The sequence below is a fragment of the Colletotrichum gloeosporioides genome, assembly GCF_011800055.1.
Source record: "Colletotrichum gloeosporioides strain Lc1 chromosome Unknown consensus_78, whole genome shotgun sequence".
NCBI classification, from domain to species: domain Eukaryota; kingdom Fungi; phylum Ascomycota; class Sordariomycetes; order Glomerellales; family Glomerellaceae; genus Colletotrichum; species Colletotrichum gloeosporioides.
Genome location: NW_025544723.1, coordinates 88,238 through 115,786, shown reverse-complemented (window position 1 = coordinate 115,786; position 27,549 = coordinate 88,238). Strand labels below are relative to the sequence as shown.

General features: G+C 52.4%; 9 protein-coding genes and 1 pseudogene across 10 annotated transcripts; 4 read left to right on the top strand and 6 right to left on the bottom strand.

Moving 5' to 3' along the window:
* Positions 1-255: 255 nt before the first annotated feature.
* Positions 256-2,340, top strand: GCG54_00003740 (putative aromatic compound monooxygenase YhjG; the record flags this gene model as incomplete). Its single annotated transcript, XM_045403809.1, has 6 exons — positions 256-310; positions 370-435; positions 486-605; positions 661-1,215; positions 1,302-1,637; positions 1,910-2,340. The coding sequence occupies 6 exons, from the start codon at positions 256-258 to the stop codon at positions 2,338-2,340; spliced, it is 1,563 nt and encodes a 520-aa protein (XP_045259372.1).
* A 1,537-nt stretch (positions 2,341-3,877) lies between these two features.
* Positions 3,878-5,508, top strand: GCG54_00003739 (Leporins efflux protein lepC; the record flags this gene model as incomplete). The annotated part of the gene is made up of 3 exons (XM_045403808.1): positions 3,878-4,121; positions 4,302-4,677; positions 4,761-5,508. The coding sequence occupies 3 exons, from the start codon at positions 3,878-3,880 to the stop codon at positions 5,506-5,508; spliced, it is 1,368 nt and encodes a 455-aa protein (XP_045259371.1).
* Positions 5,509-6,418: 910 nt separating this feature from the next.
* On the bottom strand, positions 6,419-7,911 carry GCG54_00003738 (uncharacterized protein; the record flags this gene model as incomplete). Its single annotated transcript, XM_045403807.1, has 8 exons — positions 6,419-6,584; positions 6,661-6,938; positions 7,002-7,105; positions 7,158-7,230; positions 7,289-7,405; positions 7,458-7,570; positions 7,622-7,809; positions 7,871-7,911. The coding sequence occupies 8 exons, from the start codon at positions 7,909-7,911 to the stop codon at positions 6,419-6,421; spliced, it is 1,080 nt and encodes a 359-aa protein (XP_045259370.1).
* Positions 7,912-8,816: 905 nt separating this feature from the next.
* Positions 8,817-10,832, top strand: GCG54_00003737 (uncharacterized protein; the record flags this gene model as incomplete). The annotated part of the gene is made up of 5 exons (XM_045403806.1): positions 8,817-9,243; positions 9,294-9,583; positions 9,631-10,050; positions 10,107-10,360; positions 10,436-10,832. Coding segments are annotated over 5 exons (1,788 nt in total), but the record flags the coding sequence as incomplete, so codon positions are not given.
* A 356-nt stretch (positions 10,833-11,188) lies between these two features.
* GCG54_00003736 (Efflux pump rdc3) lies at positions 11,189-12,953 on the bottom strand (the record flags this gene model as incomplete). The annotated part of the gene is made up of 4 exons (XM_045403805.1): positions 11,189-11,437; positions 11,493-12,071; positions 12,127-12,576; positions 12,693-12,953. 4 exons carry the CDS (start codon positions 12,951-12,953, stop codon positions 11,189-11,191), a joined length of 1,539 nt encoding a protein of 512 aa, XP_045259368.1.
* A 3,131-nt stretch (positions 12,954-16,084) lies between these two features.
* Positions 16,085-16,931, bottom strand: GCG54_00003735 (putative endo-beta-1 4-glucanase D; the record flags this gene model as incomplete). Its single annotated transcript, XM_045403804.1, has 3 exons — positions 16,085-16,256; positions 16,314-16,575; positions 16,628-16,931. The coding sequence occupies 3 exons, from the start codon at positions 16,929-16,931 to the stop codon at positions 16,085-16,087; spliced, it is 738 nt and encodes a 245-aa protein (XP_045259367.1).
* Positions 16,932-19,740: 2,809 nt separating this feature from the next.
* GCG54_00003734 lies at positions 19,741-21,063 on the bottom strand (annotated as a pseudogene). The gene is made up of 3 exons: positions 20,640-21,063; positions 20,223-20,593; positions 19,741-20,167 (listed from the first exon to the last, which is right to left on the bottom strand). Coding segments are annotated over exons 1-3 (1,222 nt in total).
* A 1,153-nt stretch (positions 21,064-22,216) lies between these two features.
* Positions 22,217-23,389, top strand: GCG54_00003733 (uncharacterized protein; the record flags this gene model as incomplete). Its single annotated transcript, XM_045403803.1, has 1 exon — positions 22,217-23,389. One exon carries the CDS (start codon positions 22,217-22,219, stop codon positions 23,387-23,389), a length of 1,173 nt encoding a protein of 390 aa, XP_045259366.1.
* Positions 23,390-23,462: 73 nt separating this feature from the next.
* Positions 23,463-25,449, bottom strand: GCG54_00003732 (uncharacterized protein; the record flags this gene model as incomplete). Its single annotated transcript, XM_045403802.1, has 4 exons — positions 23,463-23,516; positions 23,606-24,268; positions 24,315-25,135; positions 25,200-25,449. 4 exons carry the CDS (start codon positions 25,447-25,449, stop codon positions 23,463-23,465), a joined length of 1,788 nt encoding a protein of 595 aa, XP_045259365.1.
* Positions 25,450-26,220: 771 nt separating this feature from the next.
* GCG54_00003731 (Intracellular hyphae protein 1) lies at positions 26,221-26,805 on the bottom strand (the record flags this gene model as incomplete). The annotated part of the gene is made up of 1 exon (XM_045403801.1): positions 26,221-26,805. One exon carries the CDS (start codon positions 26,803-26,805, stop codon positions 26,221-26,223), a length of 585 nt encoding a protein of 194 aa, XP_045259364.1.
* Positions 26,806-27,549: the final 744 nt, after the last annotated feature.

Genomic DNA, 27,549 nt, shown 5'->3' with positions numbered 1-27,549 from the left:
TAGCAATCGGCAGTCGTCCGACCCGGATCTTTTTTCTTCTCTTGGATTTGCGAGATCTCGTACTCGGGAACATCTTGCCGCAACAAAAGTCATATCAAACGACTTACACCAAGTTTGAAGATATCACATCTGCAGCTTACTGCACCTTTTCGGCTCAAGAAACACCTCCACTTCCTCACTCCTTCCTTTGCCCATCCCTTGTCTTTGCACAACACAACACACACCGGAACCTCACATACACCACTCACTGCAACAATGGGTTCCATTCCTCGCGAAGAAGAGACTCTGGTCGACTTGACCATTGTCGGCGGTAAGCCTTGCTCGGCTCCGAGCTGCTATGCGGGCATCATCTCTAATTTTGATGTTCAGGTGGACCGACGGGTCTTCTCACTGGATACCTGGCTGAGTCGTTGGGCGTTTCCGTCTGCATTATTGGTGAGTAAATGCGTCTCAATGTCTGAGCGCGCACAGCTGACGAAATCAAGATGCAAAGGAAGGTCCTCTGGAGCTCGGCAGAGCCGATGCGATGAACGCGCGCACCCAGCAGGTTCTCGAGGTTGTTGGCATCCTCGACGATCTTCTTCCTGAGGGAATTACCTGCAACAGTAAGAAATTACCAAGACTTGCACAAATGGAGTCCATATGCTTACCATGATGCAGCAAGTTCAACCTTCGCTGAGGGCGACTTCAAGTCCCGCCAAAGCCACTGGTGGACTGGCCTCGAGCACTGCTATCGCAAGAACTTCTTGATGCTCGGCCAGCCCGTCATTGAGCAGGCTCTTGCGCAGAAGCTCAAGGCCAAGATTTCTTACGGCGAGACCGTTTCGACCATTGCGGAGGACAAGGCAGGTGTTACCGTTACCACCAGCAAGGGTCGCACGATCCGCAGCAAGTATGCGGTGGGAGCCGATGGTGCGCGCTCCACCGTCCGCAATGCGCTCGACATCAGCTTCACCGGGACCAAGCCAGAGATGATCTGGGCCGTTTTGGACACATTCATCGACACTGACTTCCCTGTTTGCTCCGAGATCATCACTTTCCAGCTCAACGGCCAGAGCAGAGTCTCATGGATTCCCAGAGAGCGCAACATGGCGCGCTTCTACGTCCTGCTAGACGGTGAGATTACGCAAGAGAAGGCGGAGAACTCCATTAGGGAGCACATGGCACCTCACCGGGTGGACTTCAAGAAGACGGAGTGGTTCAGCACGTTTGATGGTAAGCGCGCTCCTCGTGGCCTCCAAAGCAACGCAAGAGACTTTTCCGGCGCCTTCGGTTTCGGACTCGCTGACACGTCGATACAGTCAAGGAGCGTATTGCAGGAACCTTTGTCTCCAAGAGCGGCGACGGGCGCATCATTCTGGCAGGTGACGCTGCCCATGTTCACTCGGTGAACGGTGGCCAGGGCCTCAACACCGGTGTGGCTGACTCGTTCGCTCTGGCGTGGAGACTCGCCGGGGTTCTCACGAACGACAAGCTCAGCCAAGCTTCCGTCGATAAGTTGATCAAGAGCTACGACATCGAGCGACGCACCGTGGCCCAGGGCGTCATCGACGTTGCAGCGGCCCTGGTCAGAGACACCGTCCACACTGCAAAGCAGTACGTCTCCACAATCGAAAAGAATGCCGGGTACATCACAGGTAAGCTTTTTCCCTATGGTTAAGCAAGTATCCGTAGCGTGACGTCCGCGGCCCCCAGGGCTGGCGCTCGTCCTGCTTCCCCAAACTCTGTTCTGCGTTGGCCCCCAGAAAAGGGGAGATCGGTCACAGAGAAAACGGGGAAACCGCGCTTCCAGAATGCTGTGTGCCCTGGCTCCCAAGCACAAGCGCGTGTGCGGATGTTCCGCGCTCTGCTGGGGCTCCACGTTTCCGAAACCGAGGGAAAAGAGTTTTCGGCTAATTTTTCTCTTTAGGCATGGGCGTATCTTACGACGGCACCGGTTCGCCCCTTGTCGAGGGCACCACGGCGGGCTTCTGGACCGCTGGACGGCGCTGCCCGGACGTCTACCTCACGCCCGCAACGTCCGAACAAGAGGCGAAGCGTCTGTATGAGCTTGTCGCTGGCAAGTATGGCAAGCACCTGGTGTTGAAGATCGGACGACAGGAGGCCAGCGGGGCCGCCCCAGCAGATGGTCTCAAGGATGTGGCCAGATTCTTCAGGGTCATCCCCCACAAGGCGGAGCCTCGTACGACGACGGATCCCGAAGACTCTTCATCAGTCTTTTCGGCTGAGTGGGTGGGCGAAGATGACGAGTTCGTCGTTGTCGTCAGGCCAGACATGTACATTGGCTATGTCGGCCAGGGCGAAGGCTGGAAGGAGTATCTTTCCTACCTGACCCAGTAAAAAGGGGGCATTGTTTGTTTGTGTCAATATGTTTGTTTTTAGAAAGGCCAGGGAAAGGGAGCGTTGAACCACAAAAGCAGAACAATCATTGGATTGTATCATTAGACGGTAGAGAGATATCTTGTATGATCAGCATTTCAGCCAATTGGAGCCTTCGCGGTGATCTAAGCTCTTCCGGGTCCTATATTGTCAATCCTCGCCGGTGCAAGAGTCAGGCGTTTGCATACAGAACCCGTTGTAGGGCGCGGCTGTAATTTCAATCACCTGCCCGGCTGGATCGCCGTTTGATTGTCAGGGGAGCCAAGACCGAAGTCCGAGCTTGATACGCGTAGTATTTACGATAACGGCGATAAGAGCCGATTCTTTAACACAGAACCTGCAACCTAATCTACAAGCTACTGCGGGCTGGCTGTATTCGTAGCCAACCGCAGCCAACATGTGCCTTTGGCTTGCCTGAAAGGCACAGAGTTTCTGCCATCCGGCATTTCGTCCGGCACCCGAAGCCTCCACGTTCCGTTCCGTCAATGCGGAATTAAGTGCAACAGACATAGGATGGCAAGGGAAGTGGGATGACTCCGGGTGGGATGAACTGGGATTCATACGTCATCACACACGCTTTACATTTCATATGCAGTAGTTAAACAAGTGTCGGGCGCTTCCGTAATGATTTGCATGTTTGAGAGGAATAGACTTGAAAATCCCCGTAGTTTGTCGCGCCATTCCTTGAAGAAATTTTCAACAGAGCCCCCAGCGTTGGGTCCCTGTTGAGACAACGAAGACACGGCGGACAATGCCTGTTTTTACCTTATAGGGGAAAAAGAGCATTGATGATGACACACAGGCTCGGAATCACGTTGGATGTCGGAACGATGCTCGGAACGAACAAAACATAGAAATAAAAACCTAGACCCCCGCCACCAGGCCACGGAGCATGCCCGAAAGCAGGCCGAGCAGACCATTTCTCCATTCACCGCCCAATGTAACCTAACCACAATCGCTCAAAAATTATCAGTGAGCCACTCCACTTGTCCGAGGTATCGACGAGCGCTCAAATGCCTCAACGCCGGTGGCACTCCTGAATACCGAGACTAATCGAAGGAATTTGCAATGGGACCTGCCCTCTGAGGCTTCATCAACCCAGTGATTGCCCGTCCGAATCTCTTCGTAATGTGAAATGAATGACCTGTATTGAGAGCTGAAAGGCCACTGCGACCTTCTACATCTGCACACCATCCAATCTGCACGGGCGATCCTTTAGCCTGTCCTGGCCTATCCGAAACCTTTTTCTTTGAGTTTAGCCTCTGTATTTTGCAGTTTCCCAAAGGGTATCGCACCCGACCGGATTAAGACGTCATCCAATCAATCACGACAACATCCCTGGCCCTCGCATTACTCGGATCGACGTGTAAAGGCATATCCGTAGTCACAGCGGAACAGGCGCGCGTGGGATAGAGGTTGAGAGGCACAGCACAGCCTTGAGGAGGGAGCCAAAGGGGGCAATCCGACGGAAACGCAATCTATCGATACCAGCACGTCGATGCGACGGTATCCCGACCGGAGCATGATATTTACCTCGGACAAAGAAAAGCCCACAGGGCTCGACGACACCGACCAGGACAGCCCGAACTTCCTCTCCGAGATCGACGAGGAACATGCTATCGACGAGCTATCAGCGCCACAAATAACTCCTGCCAAGCCCAAGATAGCGGACCCTCCGAACGGTGGCTTGAAAGCGTGGCTGCAGGTTCTTGGGTCGTTTTTCATTTATTTCAACACATGGGGTAAGCTGCAACCTCCGACTCAGCGATCCCCTTCGATGCAACGCAAGGCCGTTGCAACGTCACCCCCCATATCCGCAACTGCTCAACGTGCAAGAGCAGCTGCATAGTGTAGTGGTGTAAATATTTAGCTTGATTGCAAGTGCCGAAGAGAGCCGAGGCTGACTGAACGCGCGATGACAGGCCTCGTTGCAAGCTTCGGAACCTTCCAGGCTTACTATGAGGATGACCTCCTGCGGGACAACAGTCCATTTGCTATTTCCACAATTGGCTCCCTGCAGAGCTTCCTAATGGTATTTTTGGGGTTTATTGCCGGCCCTGTTTTCGATCTGGGCTATGCGCGCCAGCTCCTTTGGGTGGGATCCCTGCTCATTGTTGTTGGCTCCATCTGCCAGAGTCTCAGCAGCAACCTCTGGCAACTCCTCCTCTCCCAGGGACTCTGTGTTGGTGTCGGAATGGGCAGCCTCGCAGTTCTGGGAGTTGCTGTTCTTTCCCCATGGTTTTCGACAAAACTGCCTGTTGCGACAGGCATCGCGGCTGCGGGGAGCGGCGTAGGCGGGTAAGTCTTCTGGAACATCGTCAATAAACACAAACGAAAGTATCCCACCGGATAGGGCTAACTTTGACTTTCTCGCATCACAGCCTGGTCCTCCCCATCATGTTTCGGTCGCTTGAGCCCGCGATCGGGTTCCGCTGGACTGTGCGCACCATGGCGTTGATCGCTCTAACGACGCTGGCGATTTCGATCGTGAGCATGCACACGCCGAAAGCCTCGCCGCAAAGGCGCGCCTGGATCGACAGGTCCGCCTTCAGAGACGTCCCTTACCTGCTCTTTGTGTGCGCCTGCTGTCTGGTCTTTTTAGGCATGTACACGCCGTTCGTCTATGTCCAGAAGTACGCTCTGGCAACCGAGACCGCGACGCCGCGCGTCGCCACGTATCTGCTCTCCATCCTGAACGGTGCGTCCATCCTCGGCAGGACCATTCCCAACTTGTTCGCGTCACGGATCGGGACGATGAACATGTTGGTGGTGGCTGTGCTAATTCTGTCCATCTCGGCGTTCTGCCTGATGGCTGTCAGCAATGCAACCGGTCTGATCGTTGTTGTCGTGTTCTATGGGTTCAGCAGTGGGAGTTTCTTCTCGCTGCAACCTGCGACCTTCACACACATCACACTGGATCGGAATTTCATTGGTACTAGGCTAGGCATGGCGTATTCTGTCATGTCGGTTGCTCTCCTCCTCGGTTCTCCGGTGGGAGGGGCATTGGTGCGCACATTTGGATACTCCAGCGCCTGGATATGGGCTGGAGTATGCCTCGCTCTAGGAAGCATAATGATCGCATGTTCAAGGGGCATGGCGAAGGGTTGGAGGTTGAATCATAGACTTTGATACCCTAGACTTAGACTTTAGACTGCCTCATGGCATACGACCTGGACATGACCTATAGACTAGACTAGATAGACTACTCGCGACTTAATGCTTGACGAAAGCAACGCTCTTAATTGAATAATGATTGCAGCGAAATGAATTCTTGTGTTATTTATACACAACTGAGTTTCAAACCTTTACTCGTCTCTCGACACTAATAGAACGCTTCTTTACGCAGGCTAGCTATGTTTTACTACGTACTACTAGACCAATCAATACGACTGAATTCCCTGCCTAAAGCCTCGCTAGAACTGTATGCTACTGTTGCCTCCACCTTTAACGGGTCAAGAAGATGCAAAAAGTGAGTCTCAGGTCCACATGAACCGATGTGGGGGAGGGCAAAAGGAATTGGGCCCTAACCAGGGATCGAACCTGGGACCTCTCCCAGAATGAATTGTTGTGAACAACCCTAAGGGAGAATCATACCGCTAGACCATCAGGGCGGAGAACCTCAAGCTTGTTGAGATGCTGTGATCGATGTCTCATTCCTGAGGTTGATAAAACATTGGCAACCTTCCGTTGTCCGTTTCTGCTTGATAGCGAACTCAGGGAACGCTAATCTTAGTAGCAACGCCCAAGCACTGTTCTAGAAGTAAGAGCTCGATGTCTTTTAAAAGTTCTGCTTTGTTTCATGCGAAGACGTGTGGTGACTCTAAGGGCTATGATGAGCCTCAGATGTTCCCTGCTTTGTGACCCTGGGTAGTAGATAGAATTTCTATGACGCTAAACATGATTCATCAAAAAGGTAAAAAGAATCAATTTGCAGATTAGACTGAGTGAGTGAATGATCAACTAGCAGTAGCGACAGTGTTCCCAGCTCCACCAAGTCAGGACCTCATTTCCAGACCTTCGTAGTTCCATGGCAAAAGTCCTAGTTACCAGACGACGGCAAAAGAGTTGTGAAAAGAGAAGAAGTTTGAGCGGTGTCAAGTTCCAAAACATCATTGACTTCATCATCGATGGACTCTAGAAACATCTCCTGAGTCCACTTGGGTTGCCATCCAAGCTTGTATCCATTGACAGCTACAAGTTCTCCGCTATTCAAAAGGTCAGTAATTCCTTGCCATGCAGCGGGAACTGCGCAGAGCATGTGTAATCAAGGTATTCACTAACTTAGAGGTTCCCATAGCCCGGATATACAGTCGTGGAAACCCAAGAGTGTCAGCCGCCACGTCGTAGCTAGGCCAGACTTTGGTCATGGGTTCGTCGACAAGCCCGCGTGCATGCATGGCCACAGCAATTCGATCCATGACATCCCACCAGGGGACTCGGTGCACTGTGGCAAAGTAGTAGCCCTCACGACCGCTCGGGATGGGCTTTCCAAGGAGGATGTTCTCCGTTAGGAGCCTGTACAGCTCTACCAAATCCCGGATATGTATCGCAAGTTGGCGCTGGGAAATTGCGACCGGTGAGCAAGTTGACAGAAAAGAGTCGCGATAAATTTTCAGACTTACTGCATCCTTGTCGAATTTGTGAACAACCCTAAGCCGCTTGCTAGCTCTGACCATGGCCGGAATATTGACGGACAGCTTTCTGCCTTGGCCAGTGCCTCGCCCATCTTGGCATCGTTAGTATGATGCTCAAGCTTCTTTCGACCGGATTTAACTCACAAACGAGGGGGACCGGGATGATGAAGGGAGTCACGCCGAATGCTTCAGCTTGATCCATGACCAGGATGTTGGACTACATTGACAAGAAGTATTAGCGCAAGTAGAGGGTCTGAATGTTATATGCATCTCACCAGTCGCGCATGGTTTGGGCCCCCGATCTCCTTCTCCTTTTCGTAAAGACTATCGGTATCCTTGACCTCGCCAGCAGACCAGCCACCATCTTCGGTGAAAAGGGTCGCTACCGAAGTCTGGCAAAATAATAAGTAATTTTCTGAGGAGTTCGGAACTATCACAACCTACGTGAACGAAGAAGATGTCTTTGCCGGTCGTCTCACGAAGCTTGCCAAGCCCCTTCATGAGGTTTGACAGGGGTTGATGGTCGATGACACCAGCGGTATGAATCACGAGATCGACTAGGAAATCATTAGTTGTACTATTGCGGCATGCTAGTCAATGCAACATACTTTTGTTCTGGACAATTGCTTCTACAACAGCTTGCTGATCGGTCAGATCAAATTGGACCACGTTGACGCCGAGTTTTGCCAAGTGCAGTTTCTGGGCTTGCTCCTCCGTTCGGACAACAGCAAAGATATTTGCCTTGTTGATAGGGCCGCGCGTGCGCTCTATGAAATCTGCGAGGACGGAACCGCCGCTGTTATCGCAAATGTCAGTCAGTGATTGCGGTGTACACTGTCAGGATTTATCGTACGTACATGTAACCGGCAGCGCCCGTGATAAGAATGTTGTGGCTCATGGTGTTTGCTGGGAATTTTTTAACTTTGTGAGATACTTCGCACTGAGATAATTAGCAGAACGCTTCTCCGCGCTTCGAGTGGCTCATACTTATACATTCAGGGTCATGGCACGATACACACTCACGTACTCCTTGATGATTCTGCTGATCCAACATAGGTAGCGACGAGAAGAGTAATCAGACGCCCGACGCCGATGACTTACACGCCAACCAATCACAAATTGATTTACAGGATCCGAGCCCCGACCGGAGATGCGCGCGTTTCCGCTGAGTGCGTGTATGTGCTGACGGCGCGACCACGGACTGGAACTTTGGTAATTGTCCGAGATGCGTCAGCAACCTCGGAATACCCATGCCTCACCATTAGTCATCTTGCAACTAACATGACTTCTGCGATTGCCATTCACGACGGCCGACGCGCTTGGTCACTTTGCATGTACGCCATTTGATCATGGAGAACCGCGGGATTGAGTCTGACAAGAGAACGAGATCTCGCCCGGCCATCGCCCGACGATCGGTAAGCCCAGGACCGCGCTGGGAAAAAGGGAAAGCTGACGGAGAAGACAGTGTGATCAATGTCGGTCAAGGAAGGTCAGTATTTGCTTACTATTCTTATTTACAAGGCTGTCAGAATAGCTGATGCTTAAGACAAGTAGATTGGTTGCGACAGAGCGTCACCGTGTTCAAACTGTGCTGTGGCAAAAGTCAGCTGCACCCATAGCGCAATTGCGTCCAATACATCGGCACCCAAGCAACGAGTGTTGATATCAGCGCAGTAGTGAGTCACTCATATGAATCCAAGAACAAGACTGTGGCGTTGGTTGGTCTTTTTACATATGATCGCGCGAGCATAGTTGTAGTCTTGGGCGAGCAATCGCTGATGATCCGTCTCCCACGATTTTAGCGAAAAGAAAATTGATGACATCGCAAAAGGTATTGACGGTATCAAGCTGATACTACAGAGTCTGGATCCGGCACAGATTCCAAAATCAGCCCTGAATGCTGTTACTGGAAATGCTCCTGAAAGTTCGGCTCCGCCTCTAATAACGCGAGACACCATCGCCACCAATGTGTCCTCATTCGACCACTCAGCCCATGTCATTGACCTTCTGAAGTCAGTTTTAGAAGATGGGACAGTCACTTCGAATGGATCAAGCCCGGAGACGTCTGAAGTCGTCTCATCCTTGACTGATCTCACACGTACGCTGGAAGATCCTCCGTCAGGTGGAAACCATCGTTCAGGAGGCAGAACAGTTGCCAAAGGAGGGCACATTGATGATGATCAGATGCCGCCTATCAGAGATGTCCTCGAGATTTTGCGTTGGGTCAGAGGTAAGGTCTTCATCTGAATTGGAAATGGTCTTTTCCTCACTTAAAAGCAGCGCGTGAACATTTCTTTCGCATTGCTCGAATATCACGAGTGCTTCCGACAGAGTACTTTGCAGAAATATGCAGAAAGATGTATTTTGCGATCGACGCCTATACTGAGATTGACTTCGTCTTGGCCAACGGCTATCTTGCCTACATATTTGCCGAGCATCTTATCACTACCGGACTCAACGACTACAGGGAGCACTGGCTGATGTGCCGCAAGAACCTCCATGACGCGGTCGCAAGACTCCCACTCTTACTGCCAGCATCTATGGATGCGGTTGCTGCATTAACAGTAGCAGTAGGTTCTGATCATACGAACATTAGATAGCTGACTGACTATGGCAGGCCTATGACGCTATGGAGAATGCCAAAGCAACGGTAGCTTGGTCTCTCATCTCATCCGCCGCAAGTCTGTGCCAGACGCTGGGATACAATCGGCCTAGCCCACGAAGGAGAGCTCGCAACGGGTCAATTGCGTCGACTGACACTCAAGAGAGTCTCTTCTGGTCTGTGTACTCGCTCGACAAGGGGTTGTCTTTGCAGCTCGATCGGGCTCCCAACATTCGTGATGTCGATATATCAATCTCATTTAACCCAGACAGCCAGCCGAGGAGTATCAGATTGGCCAGGATTCAAGGCAAGACATATGAACAACTTTACAGCCCACAGGGCTTATCGCGGCCCGTCCTCGAGAGGGGGCACGACGCCGAGGTGCTCGCCACACAACTGCGGGAGATGATACGAGACGTTCATGTGGATATGGAGGTTAGTTAGCATGAATCATGCCGTGAAGATTGAACGTCGCTAATCTTCAGGTCCAGAATGCCAACAACAGCGACCCGGTTGCGGATGAAGACCCTTTGCGTGTCTTGTATTTGCAGTGCCATTTGGTCTGTCATACATCGCTCCTCACGCTAATCCTCAGAGCGATACCCTCGGTTGGAAGCTCTCCAAGCGGCGCGTCCGATGAATGCGTTGCAGTTGCTCGGCTCGCCCTCGAGATCCACCATCAATGCATGACGAGCATCCGCAATTGCAAGAGTGATCCTCAAATTGTGAATAAGTACATTAGTTGGTATGTTTTTTAGATCCTTGAGATCTCTCTACTATTCCAAGGAAGCAGAAACCGGTTCTGGTGCTGACTTGGCAGGGCTATTCTGAATATGCCATTCGTGTCATTCAGTGTCTTGTTTCTCCATGCGGTGCGGACCGCCGATGACGCAGATCTTGCCGTTCTTGATCGGTTTGCCAGGTCGCTGCAGCCGGAGGATCAAGCTTCTGATTGCTCAACTCATCCACACCGGATCTACGAACTCCTCTGCAGGGCTGCACGCCTTCATATTGAGTCAAAGACGGGCGGGTTGGATAGTAGCATGAATCAACATCCACTTGAGTCTCTGCTTGATATCGACGTTCCCGACGCTCGCAGTCTTGAGACAACACGGCATGGCAATGAGATTTTCGAAACGGACGGGTCTGGGTTGGGCAATTGGTACCGTGAGCAGCAGCACTTTCTGGGTCTTCTGAACGAGAACGCATTTCAATGACGTGAGAACTGATGTAACTCCGCCATTTGACATAAAAGAGAAAGTCCAACTAAGGTATCTTTCGCAGGCATGCATACATATAGTCACCGCGAAACCAATAGCAACGATTGCGTCTGATACTAGTGGTACCCCACGATTCGATTCTGTATGTCATTCAAATATTTACAGTAAATGTAATCATGGGTGTTCTTGACCCAGTCGCAACAACAGTTTTCGCCCATCAAATAATTACAAACAAGTGCAGGCCGTAGCCGCTTTCGCCTCATGCCATCCATCTAATGCAAGTCATGCTCTAATGCTGAACCAAACGCCGACGCCACGAAAAATCGACATGCTACCTATGCGTCTTCAAAACTTTACAAGTTGGGCTTGAACTTGTTTCTGATTCGCTCGCCGAAGAGATAGAAGAGGAGGGGAATGGGGACTAGACCGAGAGCAATGAAACCCAGAAGACTGTTTCCCCAGCCGAGACCAAGAGCGTTGTACATCTCCAGACCGCCAAGAGGGAGGAGGGCTCCAGCCAGGGATCGAAGAACAGCCAGCGCGGCGGTGACTGAGGCTGCGTAGCGGGGGTATGCGTCAAGGAGGTAGTTCTGAACACAAGTCTATAGCTTGTTGTTAGCAACACATCCATAAAGCAACGGTAGGTGGGATGCATACCATGACACCCATAAGACCAGCGGCAAAGATTACGACACCAATCATAGGCACGATGAAGTGGACGTGCTTCTCGACAGTCCAGCCATAGAGGAAGAGGCCTATGGGTAGGACAACACCACAAGGCATGGCCATAGCAGGGCTCAGACGAATTTCAGGTCGGTGAGGCAAGCCCTTGTCCTTGTTCCTCTTGACGATGTAGTCGGTGAGAGTGCCAAAGGTTCCGACACCGATAATCATACCAATACCAGCAGGAAGGAAAGTCAGACCAACAGTTCCCTCGTCGAATCCGTAGTAGTCTTTGAAGACGAAAGAGAACGTCGTGATGAGAAGGTACAAGATGCCGTAGGTGACAGCAACGTAGAGAGCCATGAGGGTGACGATGGGAGTGGCGAAAAGAAGCTTCAGAGGGCGGATGATGGCAAACTTGAACTTGTCGGAAACCTTGGCCTCAGTCTCAAGCTTGCTGCGAAGGTTCTCATTGCCAGTCTCCTTGCGCAGACGCTTAGTCTTTTGCTCAAGAAGAACAGGGGCGAAGGTCTCCTTCATCAGGAACCAGGAGAGAGGGATAAAGACGCCGCCCTGTAAGTGGGTTAGAACTGACAACCAACTTCCATAATCTAGAGTCATGACATACCACAATGACCACAAGCCAGTAGATCCATCTCCAGCCAGCTGCCTTGATCAGATATCCGCCAGCAACAGGCCCGATGCAAGGTCCGAGAAGAGGTCCCATAGCCCATGCTGACATTGCGCGGCCTCTCTGCTCGATGGGCATGATGTCTGCGATACTACCGCTACCGATGGTGATGGGCACGGATCCAGCCAGACCCATGAGGAATCGGAAGGCCATAAGCATAGGCATGTTCTTGGCGAGAGCAGCTCCGACGGTGAAGACGGTAAAAAGGACGTTGCCCCAGTTGTACAGGAGTCTGCGGCCGTAGACTTCGCTAAGAGGGGCTACCATAAGGGGTCCGAAGGCAAAACCGAGAATGTAGACGGAAACAACGAAGGTGGCTGTCATGGATGATGTCTCGTGGAACTCTACCATGATCTTGGGAATACCGGGTGCGAACATTGAAGAGCCCTGGGAATGAGGTCAGTTACTGAACATGATTTACCCATGCAGAGTTGCTTACAAGTGGTCTACAGCTGTTAGCAGGAGTAACTCAAAGCATATTAGAAAGAATCAACTTACGTTACAAGCGTCAATATAGAAATGACGGCAATGTTCATCCACTTCTGACTCGCGGGCCAATTTTGGGGGTTCTGAGGGTCATCGGGACCGTCCCAGTCGACGATATTGGGGTCGTTCTCTTTCGGCGCATCGTCTGGATTTAATGCGGCTTCGCGGCCAGATTCGGGTCTGATAGTTGCGCCCTCGAGGTCGGAGGCGTTGGGGCTGATTCCCTTCTCCACGTCCACATCTCTCGGCGCAGAGTCCGAAGGCCTTCGTTCCGCCATACTGCCAGGTTGACCTGAGGAACTGAGACTCTAATAAGCGGGAGTGTGCGCTTGGTGTAAGTTGTAAGGCGAGTTTTTAAGGTGTTGTTCGGAAGTTCGATTGTCGTCGTCGAATAGAAGCGCTTGGCACGAGCCTCAAAAGAAATTCGAGAATTCTCAGCAAAGGGGAAACGTAACATTATATCTATCACGGGAGACACACGAGCACGCAGGCGCGCCACGGGTAACGACAAGGGGGGGAACCGCTCTGGTGCACAAAATTGTGCAGATCCCAGGCCCTTGCGCCCTTCCCGTTCGCCTGGTTTTGCTCCGCTGCGCTGCGCAAGGACTAGGCTCGATCCACCCATTGCGAAAAGAAACCGAAACCGAGAAACCCAGGGAATGCGAAGGCGAGCTCGCACGCGATTGGATCAGATCGAACGACGACAGGGGTCCATCCCGCTTGATGGCTTGACGGCTTGGAACCATTTGATGAGAGACGCGGCGTTGACATGGCAAGACACGGGGTTTGGCCATCTTTTGGGACGGAATTCTGCTTGGTCCCTATTTCCAGATGGCGCGCCAACATGCCATTCGACTCATGTTTGGAGCCCCGTCCTCGCAAAAGAAAAATCTGGCTGATGTCAAAAAGCGCCTGGCCCAAGCATCGTGTTTGCTGTCAAAAGTCCATCGGATGAGCCGCCCCTTTCGTGATCGGGCCAGATCTTCGGGCATTGTTACGCTTCTTAAATCCGGAGAACCATTGCCCTGGGCCCCTTGATTTTCGCATTCATGATTTACGTCGTATCGTCATAGAGACACAGAGTCGTGATACGAATTACGAATGCTGCGTCAACTTAACATGCGCATATTACACACGTGGAATGGTCACAGCATCGTCTTAAGCTTGAACACCGTCCCATGACAACTCGTGCGCCCATAGAAGTAGTCCGTATGGTGGATTGCGCATAGCAAGCTTTAGCTCACATAAGCCTCTCAGCCAGCTCCGAGAAACTGCATGCTGTACGCTCGAAATTTCAAGACAGTGAGCCATGCGACTGGTCGCATTTTGATATCGCTAACCCCAAATCGTGCTAAGACTCTTCCTAAACTTCTAGACGTCCGCGACAATGGGGTCATCTGGACCCGGCGCTTGCATAAATCGAGCCGGACGTTGCATAACTTGCGCCGGAGGATGGCGCTCCCGCTTACTGGGCCCCTGCGGGGAAATAAGGTCCAGGTCTTTAAAATTGGCGTAACCCGCCCAAGAGTCGAGAGCCGCGGGTCTTGCCGCAGCGCCGGACAGTTGCAAGAACCCGCTGGTGAATCCCGGTTCATGACTCCTTGATGGGAAAGAAAGCGACAGCGAGTGACCCCGGGATTGCCATGGGACATGGGATTGGTCCAGTGTCAGAGAAAATTCTAGCGTCGCCAACAAACATGACGCTATCTCACAGCCTACTGCTGATCAGTCGCCGCTGATACTCGATAAGGCCTCCCAGCTGTTCTAGATGCGAGAGGGGATTAGCGAATACGCGGAAGTCTTGGGCCGTCGATAAAACATCAGCCACACCTGCAATGTTACCTCCCCGGGACTCACACAATCCCCGTGAGGCGCAAACATTCAAGAGTCTTGAATCCCTAAGTCCGGGGCAGTCACAGAATTTCGCAGCTTGCCGGCTCGAATCTTGGCGAAACAGTGACCGGCGCTGGCAGAACTTGATCCACCCCGGCTCCACCAGGCCTGCCGGGCCTATATTTTTCGGATTCGGGCCAAGAATTTTTCGTTTCTCTGACCAAACCATTGTGTGACATTCTCGGCGGGACATGAATGGGTCGTAAAAGATGCCCGAAAGATTTTTTTTCTCAGGCCAAGCTTTGGTCAACGTAAAGTGATCTGCAACCTCGTTGTAGATCATCTCGCGTCAAGCAATGAAGAAGAAGCAGTCGTACCTATCAACCATCGGTTTCGCAAAGAACTATTTTGGAAGAATTCTCTGATTGAACCGTTTGAGTGTCCTTGTGAGTTTGTTGCGTTGTGTTAACGAAATCCACTGGCCAGTCCACATTTGAGCCTTCACTGCAGTGACACTCAAGTCAGAGCATGAGATATACAGCGATTACCTGCCATTGACTCTTTGCCAATCCAAGTCCGCATGTCAGAAACATCACCCGATACTGACCACGTCACTTGTGTTGCTGAGTAAAAGGAGTAACCCGGCATTTACAACCACAACTAATCATGTTGCACCACCTCCCATTTACGACCGATAGCCAAAACTTGGCAACGGCGAAACCCGGTTCTTCAAAGCGAGTGTCTCTGAAGAATGCATTGCATTTCAAGGGTGTGAAAACTGACTACATGATGGATTGTGGCTACATATGGTGACAAACTGTTCAGGAACGTCTTTCAAATCCCAGCTTCAACCCACAGATAGCGCTTCGGCTTAGTTGCCGGGCCCGGGAGCGAGTCGGCAACAAGACCATTAGTACTAACGGGGATATCGGAGCTTGCGAGGGGTTCAGATTGAATTCGATTATGCATGAGCCTCACTTAGTATCTCCAAACCTTCGTTGCCTTGGCTCTGGGATTGGGACGGAAACAAGCACGCGCGAGACAGAAAGGGGCGATACGCGTATCCAGATCTACGTATACATAGATACGTAGTCTTTAAAGCATTATAGCCAATGTACCATCGAGTTCTGGGAAAGATGCTCGGGTATCTCGTGGATTCTTCTCACGCTTATCATTTCAACCGATGAGAAATTTCTTCTCTGTTTGCAGTGGAAGACGAGACGAGACAATAGAAACTGAAATCGAACTTACTCTCTTAATCTACAACTCATATACCAAGAGCTGAAGTTAAGATAGCTGGGAAGATGCCGAGGGTACGGACGTACCGGTGTTTTCATGTCATTATGCGTATGATACTCTATGGTACTCCTACATCGGCATCCATGAACCACAAGAAGGGTCGAATAATGACGAAGTTTCATTGATATTGGTATCTAGCACCGCAAATTTGGAATGATTTGGATAGGACATCAGCAGCAAGAAAAGTAGTCATCACCACATAGCCCAAACATGCGGCCCCATCGCCGTCAGGACAACGTCCCTCATTAGCCACGAAACTCGTTACATAGACGCCGACTCAGCAACTCAAAACTTTGGGCCCAGGAATCGAATACGTTTTTCCAGTGGGGTCGTATCCACCGTTGTCGTCGTAAATGTCGAAGACAAGGCCTGGGTTCTTCAGCTGGTATGTCCCAGGGAACTCGGCAAAGTCCACGCCGGTGTTAGTACCGGATCCTTCAACATGAATTCTGTCTCATCGTCAATATCTGGCTTGGGTAGGTCGGATGGTTTCAGAAGAGACGTACTGTGCACACTCCATGTAAAATTGAGGTTGTTTCATCGCCTCAAATGCTTCGTGCAACGCGATGATCTCAACTCTCATGAGGTAGTCTCCAGACGCAACGCACGAAGGCATCGTGAAGTTGAACCACCCATCATCAGCCCTTAGATTATCGATCGCCCACCGGTTATTCTGAAGGCCGCTCTCTGCGATCTTGAACCACCTCAGCCCGGTGGGTGAGGCTGTCGCGGCATCGTCTACCTTGGCAAGGTACGCCATAATGGGGCCTTCTTCCGCGTTAGCATGGTTGCCAGTCACGGGTCAAAGCACCGTCCATACCTTTGTGACTCTCTGCAATAGGATTGTCCACGTCGCCTGGAACTATCGCGTCACGCATGCCGTGTCCCCACCAAGTACCAACGCTGGCGCCGGCAGGAACCGCGATGACAGACTTGTCTAAGAAGACGAGGTTCTTGTTGCAGGAGAAGTTGGCATCGTTGAGGTTGGTAATCGGGCTGTCGTCTTCTGGCGCGCGAACTCCCTTCAGTTGGCCCTGGTCTACACCGTCAACAGCTAGCCGCTGGAAAATTGAATGTGCGTTTGCGGTCGTGGCGAGAGTGACGAAAAGTGGGAGGAACTTCATGATTGCGATTGGAAAAGCAAAGAAGACTCAGGAGGAAGACAGTAATGGCCCAGAACAAGCAGTGAAGGGCGGAAGCTGAATTACGTGAAATCATGTAGAAGACTCGATAGGACATCGGATGGCCTTTATCTTTCTTCAACGGCCGCCATATTGGCCCATGGATCAACCGATGGGCAGACTCGCATTGCCTTGGGGGATTGCGGACCAACACAGAGGTCTTTGCTGGTTTCAGCGGCACTTGGGGGCGCCGGTGCCGCTAGAATTCTCATGCCGACATCGCCGCTGTCTGCTCTGATTGATTGAATAGATCTTGGGGGTGATCTTGGCCCGCGCTGGCCTCCACCTCAAACTCTGCACGTTGTTGTGAACATGAGCACTCTCAGCGGCTGTGCTTACTTTCGCCCCTGCGGTGCCAAGATCGCCCTGGCAGCGCGCAGCAACCAAAAGCTATGAACACGCGCCATCAGGGGCTAGGGCGAGCTCAAAGAACCCCGCGAATCTGGGGGCGCACGAACAGCACTACTGTTTGGCATATTCATCCCTTGCCGTCTCATGTGAGCAGCTCAGATGTGCTGTTTACTGGTGAAGGAGTCCGGTACATGTCCAGGGGACCTGCCATGTCGATGCATCCCGCTCTCTATTCGGCCTGGTTGCCTTCGCCCCTTGCATGTTGACACGGTGTTGACCAGAAGTCTACTAGGTGATTGAAACAAATCCGTAAATTCATCCCACGATTGGATTGATGATCGATTAAGGTTGTTGTGCATCTCTCTCATCGGACCTTTGAAACATCAGATCGTGCATACGACGCCGTCTATGTCGACGGAGCACCGATGAGGACAAACGTCCGCTTTCACGACGGCGCTAGCACGGTCAGACCTGTCTTCCAGATTACATAAACAACGCATCTTAATATCGCAATACAAATGAGTATTGCCTGTCTTCATGGTGGCCAATGTTGCGGATCGACCCGTCCAAAGGTAACTACTCTCAGTCCGTTTCCCATCCCGGACTCCATGTGTATACCACCTATTTGTCAAACAACGCGGCTCAAACCACGAATATCTGGATACATACTATGAAATATCACCTCTTGGGTATGTCTCTGGATTTGTCTGCCCGTGAAAAGCTTGCACAGGAAAGATGTGAGCACGACCCACCTATGATGATTGAAGAGTGCGTAGGAAATGGATCGCATCTGCGTCAAGACTAAGCGGAGATCATTCGGACTCATCAAAGTCGATGCGCTTGTATTCAAGGTAAACGGAAAGTCAAACCTCTGTATAAAACTAACCGACCTGCGTGTCGGCAACTTTGCAAGGTCTCCTCCGAACCTCAAGTTGTTAGTGAAGACTATTCCCCAAAGCCATCAGAACGGGGTAGATAGCCATAGCCCTGAGAAATTGCACAAGTCTGATTTCCAACCGCGATACGCCTTGTCCAAGATTGGGAAAGTCACGAATACCCGAGGAATGGAGAGGACTTGTGACGGGCTTGGAAAGGTCTGCTTTTGTGTTGTGTCTAGGATTCCTAAACTGCCACAACACCATCAATTTTTTGGCTTTAGATTAAGCAGTATGATAATGAGCTCTCTTCGGGCCGGATGCAGGACTAAATGAGTGCCTGTTAACGTTGATGCTGGTCTCAATTAGCACGAAACACCACAAGATTACGCAGATGCTACACAGAACAGCTCCAATCTCGCGCGCTATTCTTAACTTCCGAGGCAATCCGTACTATACAACAAAGTTTACGGACTGGAGTTACAAATTATCACAGCCTCAGTTGAATGTAATTCATACAACCGACACTGTAGTGCGAGACTCGGAGGAGCCCCACATGGGTAGATTTCAATCACCTGGAACTCCGAAAACTTGCCTTTTTCAACACAAACGGGAAAGTGAATACCAATTCACATATTCAGCCACAGTAAATGACTCGCTATCTTCTTAAGATCACCCAAAGCCAAGAACTAGTAAGAGAGTAAGATCTACAGCAGGCTTCCATTATATCTGACTGCACTAATTATAGAAGACCGAAACTGTGGCTTGATGTTCAAGATATGGCGTTATCTTTCGCGACTCGGGGCCGCGAGGAGGCCAACAAGTATAATAACCACAAGAAGCAGCATCAACTGATCTCCGAAAAGGCATCCTTCGGCCTCTTTAGTCTCTTGATGAGCCAATCTGACGCTGCTTGAATTCGTTTTTTCAATACCCAAACATGCTATTCCAACAAGCGATGATTTTCGCCTCCATGGCGCTCGGTGTTTCCGCAGTTTGTCGTCAATCAGTTTCTACATGGTGAAAAGGGATGGGAGGCCTCGAGGCCCGCTACGACCAGGGATGGATTTGTGACAAAGAGTTGGATCTTCCTTGCCTCACAGGCTGCATCGTCAATCCGAACAAAAACGAGACGGCGGGGGTGGCAGGATTTTTGAGATGCTGCAAGCCCTGCAGCTGGTAAGGCAGCACCCATATTACGAACTTTGAAGGCATTAATGCTTATCAAGTTACAGATGCATGAACAGAGACCGAACAAAGGTTTCTGATCGAAGCTGGAAAGAAGAAATAGATCCGGAATGGATGTTCTCGCGGTCACAGACTTTTCCGACAGTATAGAAGAGGGCTGTCCGAGAAAGGACCTGTAGTATCCCAGCGTTGCGTACCATATCTGCCTATCGATCTGTTCTCTATCACTCAAACAATGGCGTTTGTTCTTGTGGTTGTACGTATGAAGTTCATCGGATCAGATTTGAGGAACAATGATTGAAATTTCATGGCTATGCGAAAGAATTCTATTCATCTATCTAGAGGCCCAGGTCGCTTTCATGTCTTCGCAGCGGCGTAGCTGGAGACGAGGGCGTCCGAGTGGGAGTCCCGAACTCGATCATATGCAGCTCTCTGGCCTGTGAATTCGATAGACATCCTTCGTAATCACCGCGAGGGCTCCCTGCGGGAGTCATGTACGTCATCTCGGGGAAGGACAACGGTGTCTGGTTGCCAGCAGAGTTGTCCGACACCTTTGAGAGCCATCTTCGGGAACCATGGCTGGAGTTGCGAGACCGATCTGTGCAACCAAGCAGCGGCCTCATGATGGGTACGCAAGCGCATATAACGGCAGACGTTGGCTCAGCGATACTGAACAGCACCAGGGGGACGGCGTCGAAGAATGGGTCGGTGGAGTTTATTCCCAAAGGAAGGTTGACCATTCTGACTACTGAGATTGCGCCAGTGCTGGAGCGTGTCAGCATGAGCCTTTCTGATTGTGGCGCAATACACCGTCACCTACAAAATGCCGACAGCGAAACTGGCGATCAGTCCAGCCTTTTGCATCGTCGCAAGTTTCAGACTACCCACCAGAGGGAGTGGAAGAATGAAAATGATGATGTCGGTGGCAAGGTGTACAGCCGCGTTCGCATAACCCCAGATCAGGAAAGCGCTTTGGTCGGAGTTGGCGGCGTACTCCGGATCCAGGAGCTTTTTGGTGACGAAGACTCCAGAGAGAAGCATGGATGCCATAATAACGGCGGTTGCAGCCAGCATAACGTCGCAGAATAGTTGGACGGACGGTAGTGCAAAGGCCCGCCGGTACTGAAGTAGAAAGGTAGCTTTGATCGAGGCGAACGCGACTTGATAAGTGAGGACGGTTGTTATGAGGAACTAGTCAGGTCAGCAATAGGCTTGGGAATGCAAGAGTGAAACTCACCCTGCTGTCGATAGCTAGGCGTTCAGGGGCTGCGTCCCACCAGTGCAGGCCAAGAGAGCCTTTTTCTACATCTAGGTACGTGATGGTGTCAGTATTGATAGCGGATGCTCGATGAGGGAGATGGATCATTACTAAAGTAGACGGGTATAGCGAGACCCATAACGAAAACCTACTCATTGTCAGTCAAAATGTTGGAATTCATCTTGGTATAACTTGCCCCTGATAATATGTACGATGAATCATCCCAGCCCCATGCCTTCAGCATAAATCCCCTGATGTAGACTCGGATGCCCATGAAAATGACAACGAGCCCGAGGAGGACCGATGTGACCCCGACAACTAGTCCCTGTCGATTGTCATGAGGGAGGGACTCCGGTGAGCTTGGGCTCGGAAACGGGCCGGTTGTTGTAGCGTTGAGCTCCATGACGGTGGGGATTAACGGCCGAGATGTGGTCGGGCAGGCGGCGGGAGGAGCCGTCGAGCCCCCGCGCTCACGATGCTCGATCCCGATGAGAGCACTGACGATTCAGCAATTCGTAGTGATGTAAGGCAAGACTGTAATGCCAAATTACTGTTCCTCGGCTCGCAAAGTAGCGGTCCGAGTCAATTGACGATAGTTCACAGCACGTATACAGTATGCACACTGAAATGAAGAAAGGGGAAAAGAGTTCTAGACACTAAAGACCCAGGGGGGGTTCTTCAGATCAACATAGGTAGACTGTTCCTTGTGGCGGAATGCCAGTGGCTTGGATGAGTTGGCGCTACTTGTTATCGACACCGGAGTTGGAAACCCAGGATCGTTGTCTGCTGAATCCAGACCGGATGCGGCTTCCGACGAAAACGGACATGCCATATCACGGCCTAAAAGATGACGGTACACGCAGCAATCCTCGATCTCGTTCTAACGGTTTGGGATCTTCCGCTCTTTGTTGCGGCTTCTGCGAGTCGATGGTGGTCTGGAATCAATCATGAGCATGAAAAGAGCAGCTCCACCACGGAAGACGTTCAACGGACACCTTATCTTTTGCTGGAAGTGAATTCTCTACGTATGAATAGTTCATGTCCAAATCCAAGCTTAACAGAGCTACCAGAGCTGCAGATCCATGTCAATATTAGGCCTATTCCGCTGCGCCTTCATATGATGCTGCTTATGAGAGTCGTAGAATAGACGGCCTGGAAGCGCTTTTGCGTTGACCAGTATCTCATGCAAGATTATTCAACGAAGGGGTACAAGTGATCCTTAGATCATAAGAGCTCGACTGCTGTAAATAAATGATAATATCTTACCATCCATGCAGAAACCAATCCGTTGTTCACGTTCATACCCATGTAGTGATCGGGGCAGTCTGCAGCTGCCAGGCCGGTTTAGCGACTGGGGTGATCCCTAGCGCGGGGCTAAAAGCAACATAATGACGTGCAGCAGGCGAATCTTTAGTGGGATGCACGCTAACTCAAGACCGTCAGCAAACACCTCGCGCCCGCCACCTTTGAGAGTCAATCTGACAAAATCATCAACCAACACCCACCTCACGCGGTCGCGGTCTTCCCGCGTCCCACGAAACGATGAACGCGTCCACATGTCCCCTCACGCGCCCGACACTTCGACGACCTCGACCAGCATAGCCTTCGCCGACGATGACGAGCCCTTTACCCCGAAACCTCTGATCCACGATCTCCTGCGAACCCGCTACTGCATTCCCGGCTCCGTCTTCCTCGTCGAGCACATTGAGTCGCTTCCTGTCCCCCATTCGACGCGCTGGAGGGCCGTAAGACTGTTGCTCGGGGATGGCGAACTATGTATACAGGCGCTCCTGCGTGGAGAGGTGCATCGGTTCTTGGATACGAGAGCTGTGAGGGTTGGATGCTACGTGCGGCTGGGCGAGGTGACGGTTCACTTCCAGGACGTCGCTGCCGATGACGAGGGCAACGGGAAGACGAGGCAGATGGTTTACCTGATTGTGGAAGACCTCGTCACCGTTGGATGGCACCGCGCACTCACCGAGCCTGACGCAAAGCCATTGAGGCCTGAGGCGCAACCAATGGAGGGAGACATCATTTCCGACAGCGACTTGGATATTGAAGATTTCGAACCACCGACTACACCGACCAAGGCCCACCAACCTCCAAATACTCCAGTGCCGAGGCAACTCCCACGCCCTACTCCGAAGCCAGCTCCCAGGATGGTTCGCGAAACCGACGACGATGACGACGACGGTGAAGATGGATTCGAGGTTATGCGGGTATCAGAGACGAAGGCAACACAACGCCGAGCTCAAGCAAGAAATATGGGAGGACCGGTTGCTCTTCCGCGTGACTGGACAGACCCGAGCGTCCCGTTGAAGTTGACGAACCTCAAATCCATACCAAACCTGCCCTTCAAGCAGAATTGGTCTGTCAACGTCCTCGCCGTGGTCGCCTCGCTTTCCGAAGTTGAACCTTCACACATGCCGCCGCACACTCAACGAACCGCGCGATTAGTTGACCCGAGCACTAGCAAGCAGGTCATTCTGACCGTGTTTCTGGACGCGGAAAACTTTTGCCCCAAGGTTGGCAACGTGGTGTTGCTGGTCGGGGTGAAGAACCACCGGTTCGACGGGGGTTGCTTGAAGAAGTATGTCAGCGACCGGCCTATGCCCGGCAATAGGTGGTGGTTCGAGGAGCCTCGAACATTCGACTGGTGCGACGTGGACGGCCTGAAGGCATGGTGGGAGCAAAAGCAATTGCAAGGGGCCGGCTTGGACGGCACATGACTCGAGAGGGGAGATGGTGCAGCAACGTCAAGAATGTCAAAAGCCTTGGTATTGGTTTCAGACACTACTACGGCTAGGCCGTGTTGGATCGGACTTGCGAATCCGACAGAATTTCTGACAGCTGAGGCTGTGCTGTTGTTATGCGACCCGGCACGACTATCACATCACACATGAGAGCTTTTCCACGGGGACATGATCCGTCAACATCTAGCTAACCCCCCACGCACCGAGAACATTGCGTCTACCTTGCGAGCTGTTTCCACCAGTCTGCATCTCCAGTCTCTTGACTCGGTTCACTAAAAGGCCCACGCAAACGGGGCCGATGATGGTGCAGAGAGAAATGGCCCACGTCACGATGAGGAAGAGCTCCGATGGCTCCGCAGGGCTCCCCGAGCTGCCACTGAAGATGCCTGTGCTCTCCGCGAGGGCGGAGATCAGGAAGCCGATCTCCCCGCGGGCGACCATCGCGAAAGCGAGCATGCAGGCCGGGTACACGGAAACCGGCATCTCCGGCTTGGGCGACGCGTTCTTCGGGGTCGGCTCAGTGTGCCGGACACCCAAAGGCTGGAGAGGGACGTCTTCGGCCTGGGCCCCCCCTTCTCCGGTCTGCGCTTGTTGCGCCGGTTCATCTGGGGATGGTTCCGACGCGGCATTCCCGGCACATTGCGCACCAGGTGCAAGCTTCTTAGACTGTCTCTTGCCAGTCCCGGAAACTTTCTTGATGAGGCGTTGCACGGTCTGAAGGGGACTCGCGAATGAAAGCAACCAGATTCCGCAGAGCATCTTGCTGATTATCATGAGGATGGTGTAGACCAGACCCCGCCACACGATGGGACCCGAGAACATTCTCGTGATGGGCACAGAAAAGCCGATGGACGCCTACAATGGTTAGCATAGATAAGACGTGGTGAATTGGAAGACTCACAAAGAAGAATGGTTTCAACACGCGCTCGACCGCTTGGTGATAGTAGTGCTTGTAGATTTCCGCCCCCGAATTTTCAGCCACTGGCGCACTCTCCGTCGCTGGTGATGGCACGGCACCGTTCGCTCCACCGACTGAAGAATCCGATTTGCCTCTCTCTTCACTGGCACTAGCCTTAGACTGCTCAGCTGCACCTCTTTCAGGTAGAGCATGCGGCACCTCAGAATCCCACCAGCTGACTGTAGCTCCGGCAACATACGCAGCCAACAAACTCGATGTCCCAGCAAAAGTACCCCCAATCACCAGACCAAGCAACCAGAGCGTGTGGATGACAAACGCGGTTTGCCTCTGTCGCAGAAGCCGGTCCAGCCTTGATCCAGGAACCTTCTCCCGGACGGCATTCAACCACACCGTCGCAGGCTGCACGATGAATCTACACGCAGCCGGGACCACCACTGCGAAGCCCAGCGAGACGAAGACAGGCCGAATGACAGTCACCGCATCGAACCCGCCGCCTCCCCCGCCGAGGTTGGACACGACCTGCACCATGATGAGGCCGACAACGTCATCCATCATGGCGGCGCTCGTGAGCACGACACCCAACCGCGTGGTCGCCAAGCCGCTGGTCCCCAGGACGGTGAACGTGGTGCCGAGACTGGTCGAGCAGAGCGCAGCGCCAGCCGCGAAAGCCTGCAGCGGCGACGCACCGACGAGGGAGCGGAGGGTGAAGGAAAGGCCGATGGGAACGGCGATGCCCGTGATGGCGACGCCGGTTGAGAGGAGGAGGTTCGCTTTGAGGGATTTGAAAGACGTGGAGAGCCCGCCTTTATTTTGCGTCACCCCAGTCAGCTAGGCTTCTTTACTTGGCAGTTGCTGGTTGAGACTCACCTTCATACACAATGAGGATCAGGCCGAGATATCCCAGCTGCATGACGGCGTTCTCCGTCTCCGCGGACAGCCACTGCGCGCCGGGCGTGCCCCACGCGATGCCGAGAAAAACCTGCCCGATCAGGCCGCAGTAGACGAGCTTGTCGAGGCCATAGTTGACGGTGTTGAGCAGCAGCAGGAAGCCGGAGAGGATGATGATGGTGGTGATGGAGGGCTCATGGTAAGCCAGTGAGGATGCGGATGTTGCCATTGTAAGCCATTGGGGTTGAACGTACGCGGCGTACGTCCGACGCGTGTGTTTTGAGATAATTGCGATGAACAATGTGAGTATCACTTCAGCGCGGTTGGCGGTCGGCGAGCTATTTGATATGCTGATGATAGTAGCACCGCCCAGGGCACTGTGTCCGAATCAGGGGTGAAGTCAGGTGAAGCTGCAAAATTGGCGCGTCCTGCTTGGCGAGCCGTTGTTCACCGTGATGAGCGGCTGGGCAGGTGGACTAGAATTGTTAATGACATGACGTCATACATACAGGGATCTTACCGAATGGACGCTGACAGCTCGGGATTAAGACAGTTTTCAATGGACAAAAGCCCGAAGTCGTCTGAAACTTGGATGGCTACGGATACACCGAATGGCTTAACATGAAGAGCAACATGTAACACGTGGTTTTGGGGTTATGAACTCCATCAATAAGTGGCATTTGACAACACATGAGGTCTATCTTCAACAAACAAGTAACAATCAAAGGGACACGGACGACTTTTGCGAAAATAAAAACAATCAAATTCAGACTGTTCCAGCCAGGTATAAATCTAAAATCAAGCAACGCCCCCAGGAACCAGAACACATGCCAATGCAAATCCATAGCCCCCAAACTGCCAGGCCCGCTGCCAAGTCTCGTGTCGTCCAGCCACGGTTTCTTGCCATCGCCCCCAATACGTTCATCTCAGTCATTTCCATACAGACAGTGAGTCATAGCCAACCCTCGCTTCCACGTCGGACACCAAAATCACCAAAATCCTAGTGAGACGGCTGTTCATGGCTGGCGGGCAGGACAGCAGGCAAGCTGGCGTTCCTCCTCCTTCTCTTTGTCTTCTTGCCGCCAGGCGGCGGCGGCGGCGTCGCGGTCCCGTTGGCGGGCGCCGCAGCGGGCGGGATCGCGCCGCCGCGGTTGAGGCACGAGGTGTTGTCCGGGTTCGCGAGGTTGATGGGCACCTGCAGGACCTGGTTGACGTCGATGAAGTCCGGGTTCGGGATGTTGTTGAGCTTGGCGATGTCGCAGATGCCCGAGTTGAAGAGGCGCGCGATCTGACCGAGGGTGTCGCCCTTGATGACCGTCAGGGTGATTGTGCGGTTGGCGTTGTTGACGGGGCCGCCGCCGCCGGGGGGCGCGCTCGTCAGCGGCGGGGGAGGCGTCGCGGCTTGTCTTCGCGTCGGGGGCGGCTCCGTGGGGGTGGTCGCCTGGCGGGGATAGAACATGTGCGTGAGGCCGCGGGTGATGAGGCCCCGGGGCTCGGACTGGAGTTGGGTGGTGTCGGATGTGGGCGTGGCTTGCGCGAGGCCTGAGAGGCCGGCGAGGGCCAGGCAAAGGATTGAAGATCGCATAGTTGCTGCGAGTTTGTGGTGATAGTGTGGAGGTGGAGATTGCTGGTGTAAGTGAGTGAATGGCCGGAGGCTTGAATAGAGATCTTTTCACACACTGAAAGACGTGGGATGCCGGGGAGTTAAGGAACCAAAAGAATGTCCGATACCAGGGAAACTGTGGTTTAGAATGAATGGCGTGGTCCTGGGAGACGTGAGACGATTCCCCCCTCGTCTGTCAAGACAACTTTATATCGCACATATTACCACCATCGCCTTCACTCGTAAAGTGGCCGGCCGTCCCTTCGAGACAAGGCCAGACAGCCCCGTCGTCGCAGACGGAAATGCGATTGGCCGGCTATTGGGGTTCGAGGTTGACGTGCCCATCCCGGCAGCAGAAAGACCATGTCATATCCACCTCAATGTGACCTGCTTAACAGTCACTAAGCCCTGTCGCCCTACGAACCCCCGCGGCGGTAGAAGAGAGACCAGCGGGCGCTAGCGACATTCTTCCTGAAGAGACAACGTGGTAGCCATTCTGAGAACCGCAACGTGAGCAGGCCGTCCGCCCACGCCGAAGATAGCGTGTGGTAAAGCTAAAAATATGGGGTTGGGATGGACTGAAACGGCAGCGAGCGCGGGGTCGATTGGCTGGTTTGTGTTGGTTGAGTCAGTTGTCGGTAGTTGGTTGTTGCACTTGTTGCAGAGTTGACAAGGAAGGGGCGCCGAAGATGGGACAGAGGGCCCAGCAACTTGAGACGGAGCCCA